The following is an 8,692-nucleotide window of genomic DNA, read 5'->3' as shown; positions in this document are numbered from 1 at the left end:
CCTGCTGGGCTCTGGCAGGCCTTGAGTTGTGACATCTGCTTTCAATAACACAAAATCTTCCTCCTCTTGGGAAAATTGAGGTGATTTTGCTACTTAAGATTATTTTATATCTTTTAAATACAAGTGATTATGAAATAAATGTCTAATATCTTATATTTTACTTTCACGGAATCCCACCTCCACCCCTCTGTAGTCTGCTTATCATGAGGCATTAAAAAGTTTAGCAGTATTGATTAGGGTCAAAGGATAGTAACACTAATTTTAAAAGTGCCATATAGCAATAATGTATAGGAGATGAAAACCAGTTTAGGTCTGCAGTTACTACGTTCATATACTAATGATAATTAGCAGTTCCTTACAGCTTCATATTTTACATGATTTTTATTGCTGTCTTCTGAGTTATATTGAAAATTAGCAAGATTTTATTACTTTGTTTTCTGTTAGTGAAATGAATTGCTCATGACTATTAACATAAACAAAATGAGAATAATATGCTTTTAGATATTAACAGAGCAAAATGCAGGTCAGATGTGAATTCACATCTTCTAATATTTTAATGCCTCCTAACCCATTTAAAAATATTTTGTCTATGGAGTATAATCTAGGTATTATATTCATGAAGTAAACTTTACTAATGCAGTACTAGTGTCTTCCTCATTGACCCATACAAAAATGTTTGAAGGCGTGTGTGAGTAATCGTGCACAAAGAAGATATATAATTAATATTTTGAAGTCTAAGTTTCATAAATTATCACCAATTATTTTGAAGTTTTGCATTCTTTTACTTAATTTCTTGTTTTCTAGTGTTGTCTGTGTCGGTGGAGATGGATCTGCCAGTGAAGTAGCCCATGCTTTGCTTCTTAGGGCCCAGAAGAATGCTGGCCTGAAAACAGACAGCATCCTGACTCCTGCCCATGCACAGCTTCCCCTTGGTGTCATACCAGCAGGCAAGGAAGTGGCCATGAATTTGCTAAAAAGAACCTCTCCTATCTTTCTGTCTTTCCCTGTTCTACCTAACCTAGACAGTGTAACATAGAGTTAAATGTACAGATTTTGAATCTGAAAGACCCAAGCTTGGCATCTCCATCATCAAAAAAATTAATTTCTTTGAGCCTCATTTTTCTAATCCATACAAGAGAGATAACACATATAGTATTCACTTCCTTACAAGGTTATTGTAATATTAAATTAGATGGTATATATGGAAGGTTTAAAACATAGTGAACCAATCAATAAATAGGATTATTATTCTACCTTCCCATATAAAGGTCTAATGATCACACAATCGCAGATCTGAAATTTCAAAACAGGGCACTCCAGTCACACTGCTTATAATTTCTTATGAGGTAAAAGATGGTAATCCCCATAATCATAGTTTAAACAGATAACCTTGAAAACTCCAAAAGGATTTATTCTGACTGCTGTATGTGTAGCAACTAGGATAGAACAGAATGTGACATAATGAACACTCAATAATTAAGTTTATTAAGTGAATGAATATAAAGAAGATGTCATAGAGTAAGTGACACTTGAATTCGGCCTAAAAACGAAAATGGGTTGGGTAGGATCTGGCCTGAAGAAAAAATGAGAATGAATTGTTTTCTTGGCTGCAAAAATAATAAATGTCAAGACGAAACCCAGGAGTGTGGAAGAATAGAAAATGAACCATTTGTTGAATGATGTCAAAATAGGCCCAAACTTTGGTGGCTCCTGGATGCCACAGGAAGATGTCTGAATAGTATTTGATAAACAGTAGGGAACAATAGGAAGTTTAGAGCAAGGGAGCAACTTGCTAGGAGCTTGTTCTAGGCATATTCGTGATTAAGGGAAGGGAGCAGGAGGATTTGGAGGTCAGAGGCAGGGAGCGCGGCTAGAGCAACACTGGGGTCCAGAAAAGAGGAAAACATCTTTTGCAAATTTATGATGTTATATGAGTCATTCCTCCCAAATTATTATTTAAACAGACAATAATGAAGGAAAGGGATTATTTCTTTTCATTTTAAAAACATCACACATTATCTCTACAAGAGAAGCAGAAACAATTATTCTTTCCTATGAAAATAGAAAATGCACGTGCTTGAAAAAATTCAAGTCTATCCATTTAATAACCACATTCATTTAGTATGGATTTCAGTGTATGTAATATTGTTAATTAACAAAAAACAAAAGATATACAAATGTCCTTTTGAGTATAAAGTCTTTTATACAAACAAGAATTTAAAAGGAGAGGGACATTCAAACATATTTTGATAATTGTAAAGCTCATAGAGAAAAACCTGTGCTGTTCTTTAAGTAAAATAGAACAAAATTACCTCAATTCAGAAAGATAAAAGATGCATGTAGGGCAAACCACTTTGACCTTTTTGTGTCATTTTAGTATCCTTGTCTATAATGGTGGAACTTTTTCAGCATTTCCCTTCATGCAAAGTGGATGTGCTTGGGTCACCATTTCTCTTCGTTAGTACTTAACACTCCTGAGGTCACTCATTAACTGCGGTGCATCAGAAGGGGAAAGACAGGTGTCCCCATAGGTATGCATTTGACATAAAGCGAATAGTTACCTAGAAAAACTGGTGGCTATACTTAGCTTTTAAGTATGTAACCCAGATTTTCTAAAGGAATAGCATTGTTTTAACATTATTATACTTTTTAGAACATCTCTGATTTTGAAAGCATTTCCTATATATAGAGATGCCATTTGAATACTTTTTGTTTAGAAGATACAGACTATTGCCAGAACTCTGGTCATTGCATAGGAGTTTCAGCTTATAGATTCTACCTAATAAAAGGAAGTCATGTGCAGGTTGTATTTAATGTAAAGACTCTATGCCTACTCAGGGTTTTGACAGAGAATGAGAAGAGCTAGGCAGGAAGTTTCCAAGCTGAACGCAGAAGACAATCTGCCTTTGAAGCCATTTGCCTCCTGGAGAGAGACACCCAGAGGGAGAGTATTTAGTAAATTACTACACTGAGCCAACAGACTAAGCTGCTGAATTATGGTCAGACTCAAATGGATCAGATGTGCAAAAGCCTATATTTGAACTGCTGGCCATTAGCAATGGTGTTTGTTGCTATGGGAACTGGTGCTAAGGAACTATACAGAGAGATTCTGATTAAAGTGTGTATGTGGGTGGGGGGCGTGGGGAGGATAGAGAAAAAGCCTGAGAGGACATAAAAATAAAAAGCAATCCAGTTGTTGTAAAACAAGGCTCAATCCACATACTGATGGCTACAAACCATATATTTCTATAGAGTTCACATAAATAAATTCATACTTTCCAATTAATTTGAGGAAAATAAAGTATTGCCAAGAGACTGTTAATTTCTATGATATTTCAGGCAAAGAACCAAAATGTAGGTGCAGTTTTCATGAGAATTTTAGATATGCTTGACTAGGAAGTCATTACATCACATTTATCTGTTTAGATGTGGGAGACATTAACGGCCTTATGAATATTCATGGTGTCTGGTTAATTAAGTTAATTGTTCTGCAGAAGTGCACTTCCAAGGGCAATTTTTTTTCTTTTTTTCTTTTTGCCTCCATAGTTTGCCTTGTACTTCCATCAGTCATTCTTTACATGAACTGCTACTTCCCTCCTTACTCCGTATTTCGGTATTTGGCACTTTTTAACAGCTCTGGGGAGGTGGTGGTGAGCAAAGTTACTGATAGTATTAAGAAAAATAAGTCTTCAGGCTAATTAAATTGTTTACCTTGAGGCAGAACATTTATAGCTTTTGTGAGAATGCTAAAATTATGTAGTTATTTATGTGAGCAGCATGTTCTTTTGGCATACAGACATTTTTTTCAAATGGATCATATTTTGTTTCAGGAAATTGTACTCTATCTTTTAGATTATCCAAATAAAAATATAGAACAATCTATAGTTTTACAATTTTACATCTACTTCCTCATGAAGTTTTCTTTTTAATTCAAAGTATAAAAAAACGTCCTTAAAGACTAAGGTACAGGTTAAGCAGATGACTAATTTTCTGACTTCTGGTCGTGCCTGTCATCACTGCCAAGTTCTACAGAATTAAGGAAAAGTTGCAAAGCCTGAGAAGACATAAAATTAAAAAATGATCTCTAGCATTCTGAAAGCATTTGTGCTTGGGCATGCTTAGCATACTTCAAACTCACAGGGAATAAACAGTCTTTATTTTCTTGAGTCATGATATGTGTCATTCTCTATCGCACATGACATTACATTATGCTTTTTAATAGTCTTTCTAGAGGAATGCTTTTACGGCCACTCCTAATTAACCATGGTAATGGAGGAAATATGTTTTGTGGAGTACTGTAATCCATTGATAATCCTAAATATCTCACTCTAATTATGTGGCCCCCTCCAAAACCTTTACCATAAATCTGAGAAGCAAAATTGATTTGTTTCCTCTCTCCCCTACCCTCCATTTCAGATTAATTAGCAATTAGATGGCCAAAGGGCAGGCTATAGAGGGTCAAAGTATTTAAAAGGCCTAGATATTTGACTCCTGGGTAAAGATCCACTGAGTAACAGGTTTCTGGACCATTTGTTCTCAAATCTTAGGGTACTTATGAATCACCTTGAGAATTTGCCAAAACATGGACACCTGGGCCTTACTCCCAGACATTCCGATATCATGGGTTGTAGGTGGAACACAGAAATTTGCCTTTTTAACAAGCTCCCAGGTAATGTTGATGCTGCTGATCACTGGACTATATGTTCTGGAAGAGTACTTCTCTAAGTTACTGTGCTTGCCGTAACTCTGACTTGGTCTGAAGTGGGGCTTAAGAGTCAAAATCATAATAAGAATCCAGGTATTGTCATTGCTACTGGACTGTGAACCATATCCTGAGTTACAAGGGTCAGAGCATACTGGCCATTTGATAAATCAGTTGGAACCATTTTACCAGTTGATTAAGGTGGCCTTTTCTTTGCATTGGTATTACTAGAGGCCTGGAAATCATTAATGCTTAGATAGGTTCCTAATGATTATTTTAATGACAGCCTTGGTTGATAGTGTCTGAGTTGCCTCAGCTTCTCCAATTGAGCAACCCAAGCACACATCTCTTCAAAGTGACACAAATTGAAGAGATTAACATATCAGGACTGTTCCTGATTAACAAATTCAGGGAACTAGCCTTTGCCTCGATAGCTGTGGTATATAACACATCCATGTTGTCATAGCCCTCGGCTGTTACTAGATTTCTTTCTCATGTTCTTTAATTCAAGAAAAATTGGAGCTTCTTAATTTCAAACTCTGCTTACCTCCTGTGAATGGCAGGGGCCAGCTGATATTCTCCCCTGTACCACAAGATTTCAAAGTCATAAATGTTATAGGAGCCTGACTTGAGAGAGAGCCTGTTTCTTCTGTAGGTGGGAAAATTTCATGTAGATCTTAAATTATCCTAATGATTATGTAAATCAGAAATCTACAGTGTCTCAATATAGATTTTCATGCCATGGCAGATAGATTATCGAGGAGAATCCCCATTTGGGTGAGAGCTTATCTCTTAGATTCATTAAGTGTATTTAAAATATGTCTTTTGTACGTTGTAGTGATTTTTGTATTTCTTCTTAGTTACTATTTGAATTTTTATTATTTATATATTTATGCATTTGTCTCTGCTCTCCAGAGACACCCTTCTGCTGTTTCTGCTCACTGCGGTATAGAAGTTGGAAGCCCACTTATTAAAATTGGATGGAGTAGACTTTGATATAGCTAGTGTTTTTTGGTAAAAATTCATGATTTAAAAGCTGTGAACAAGGAGATACTATAAACTATTTTTTAATTTTTAAGTTTAAAGATTAAACAATTTAGTAACCATTTGATGTGCATGCTGTGAATGAAAACTTATCAATTTCCATTAATTTTTCATTTAAACATTACATAGTGACATCTCTATAAAGTCGATCAAATGGTTTTATTTAAAACATATTCTACATCAATTGTATGTTTTAAAATTGATTTGGCAGGCACTACCAACGTATTGGCACATTCTCTTCATGGAATCTCTCACGTGGTAACTGCAACTTTGCACATTATAATGGGTAAGAATTCTTTCGAAGAAGTTCACATCACATAAGGAATTTTTTATATTTATATAAGGCTGTTTTATTTCTGTCAGACTTACTTGCTTGAGGAAAGACAGATTTTTTGTCTCCCAAAGCAGACAAATGTTTGACCAAAACCCAAAACTCAGGCAAAGCTTAACTATTTGAGCTGCCTATCTTTTCAGAATGCAGGTACTATAAAGAGCAATAAATGAAGTTTTGCTATAATCTTGATAGAAAAAAAAATTATTGTAATGATGTTTAAGATCACAGTTTTATAACCAGATTAAGACAATCCACGCATGCTATAAGACAGTCCACGCATGCTATTTAAGTATATTGGATACTGTTGTTTGTACCAAGACTGTAGGGGTAGAACTATGTTATTAAAAGAAAAAACGCATGATAACATTTTCAGTCAGTGCTCATCCACTAGACCCTTTATTTTCCATACTGATGGAAAGCATATAAACTCAGATAAATGCAATGCCAGACTGTTGAATCTAAATTTACTTTGCACATGTACTTCACTTCCTTAACCATGCTTTATATGAAATAACAGCAAGCTACAAAATTTACCACTTTGTGTTTCTTCCCCTAGGACCTGAAAAAGTTGCAAATGGCAAATGCAGTAGTTGTAGGTAAAAAGAGATGTAAATAAAGCAAGGATATTTATTATGATATAAAGTAGCTTGAGATCTATAAGTAAATAAATATTCTTTTCTATGTTTGCCATTTGACAGCTGGCCCTACTGCACTCACTGATTGACTCATTTTAATATTCAATATAATATTCCAGGGCACCTACAACCAGTTGATGTCTGCACCTTCAGCACCACTGGCAAGCTTCTTCGCTTTGGGTTTTCAGCCATGTTTGGTTTTGGTGGAAGAACTTTGGCTCTGGCGGAAAGACATCGATGGATGTCTCCTAACCAACGGAGGGATTTTGCTGTAATTAAGGCACTGGCACATCTTAAGTAAACCTTTTTTTTTTTTTTTTAAACCAAGAATTACGTATCTCAGAGTCAGTGACTATTAATGACAAATTTCATTAAATTTTAGGCCAGAGGACTGTGAAATATCATTTTTACCATTTAACAGTTCTCCAGATTTACAACAAAGGTAGGTAAAAAGCCCAAAGTAATATCTACACCTAGCTCTTTCTTTAAAGCATAAAACAGTTTGACATAAACAATTTATTAGACTTGCACCCTTTGGTTGTTTTTCTAACATACTAGTGAAGAATACAGAATCCTGCAGATTCTAGTAAACCATGTAGTTTGGTTTCTGTCTTCAGAAATAACCATTTATTCCATTCATTCAACAGCTGTTTATTGAGTGCCATTCTAAACCACACACTTTGGATACAGTGAGACAAAAAAACAAAACCTTTTGTTTCTACCATGAGAGTTTCAGACTAGTGTGGAAAACAAATATAATCAAAGTCACACAAAGGAAGTGCTCCAGTCTAAAAAGTGAAGATCATTTTTTTTACTGATGATACTAACTTTAAATAGATCAGTACAATATAATGTAGTAATGGAACTGTTCACGTATTTTTACTGTCTAAGAAAATATGTAACGTTGGATTTTGTAATTTCCTTATACTTAATAGATGCTATTTTTGTGTGATTTTTTTTGTTTTGTTTTGTCTTCTTTTAGGGAGGCGCAGAGATCTCCTAAATCTGGTGAGTCTAAAAGTACCTCCTTGATTGAGAACTGAGCCAGGTTCTACTGACATTTTGCTCTGGTGAGGGAAAATAACCTATCTCTTCTATTACCTTTAGACTGTAATGATCAGTGGCAAATGATCCAGGGTCAATTTTTGAATGTCAGCATTATGGCAATTCCTTGCCTCTGTTCAGTGGCACCTAGAGGCTTAGCACCTAATACCAGGTTAGTGTTTTAATTGAATCATCAATACTTTTCTATAAACTAAAATTTTCTTTCAGGATACTTCCCCTAACTCTTGGCCAGCTAGAATATTGTGAAGAGGTATTCTCTCCTTGACTGTATGCTATTAGAGATTTTAAGGGTTTTGTCATCCGAGTAGGTTCAGAACAACTGTTAACTGGAAAAATTGTCAATCACTCTGATTTTTTAATATCACTGAGGCCAAAATAATATTCCTTGGGTTTTATTCATGATTTTATTATTTTATGTGTCCTTTGCTTGCTTTATTTATGTTTACTTGCCAGTTGTTGAGACATTGTATTTAATTCTGGTATTTCTTACGAATGTCTCTGCTTTCCAATTTTAGTGCATACACAAATGTCCTTAGCATGAAAAGCACGTATGTGTGCCTGTTTGAAACTTTTAATAAAAAAAAAACATTCAGTTGTACTTAGTGAGTAGTGGTACATTTGAATCTACTGCCAACATTTTTTATAAACGATCTTAAGGTATTTTATATATTGTTTTATCTGTAAGATATATTCCATCTCTTGCACATTTTTTTCAAGTACATGTCCAATATTGATCTGAAAATATGTCTCTCCCATTCCTGTGGAATGTAAAAGAATTGTGAATGTTGTGTAATACAGTCAAATCTAGATTTTCCCTGGAGGTGGAATAAAAGAATGACTTACGTACTTTGGTCATTTATAACATTATTTTAATGACTAGTTTTAACTTCCCTGCTGACCATAACCAGAATG

At 34.9% G+C, this 8,692-nt stretch overlaps 1 protein-coding gene across 3 annotated transcripts in view; it reads left to right on the top strand.

Annotated features, from left to right (window-relative positions):
- CERKL (ceramide kinase like) overlaps nt 1–8,692 on the top strand; it is a 93,787-nt gene that overhangs the window by 77,319 nt on the left and 7,776 nt on the right. For 2 of the 3 annotated variants that reach the window (XM_006921254.3, XM_006921253.3), the window contains 5 exons: nt 5,958–6,032; nt 6,835–7,012; nt 7,098–7,157; nt 7,698–7,723; nt 7,823–7,931. In XM_006921254.3, the coding sequence (XP_006921316.1) occupies nt 5,958–6,032; nt 6,835–7,012; nt 7,098–7,157; nt 7,698–7,723; nt 7,823–7,931 (448 nt within the window). Of the gene's footprint in view, nt 1–804; nt 948–5,957; nt 6,033–6,834; nt 7,013–7,097; nt 7,158–7,697; nt 7,724–7,822; nt 7,932–8,692 lie in introns of all 3 variants that reach the window. The other variant, XM_006921252.3, reaches the window with a different exon arrangement.

Source organism: Pteropus alecto, unplaced genomic scaffold (genome assembly GCF_000325575.1).
Source record: "Pteropus alecto unplaced genomic scaffold, ASM32557v1 scaffold3, whole genome shotgun sequence".
Classification (NCBI taxonomy): Eukaryota; Metazoa; Chordata; class Mammalia; order Chiroptera; family Pteropodidae; genus Pteropus; species Pteropus alecto.
The sequence above is the reverse complement of the archived record's forward strand: the minus strand, read 5'-3'. Positions and strand labels throughout refer to the sequence as shown.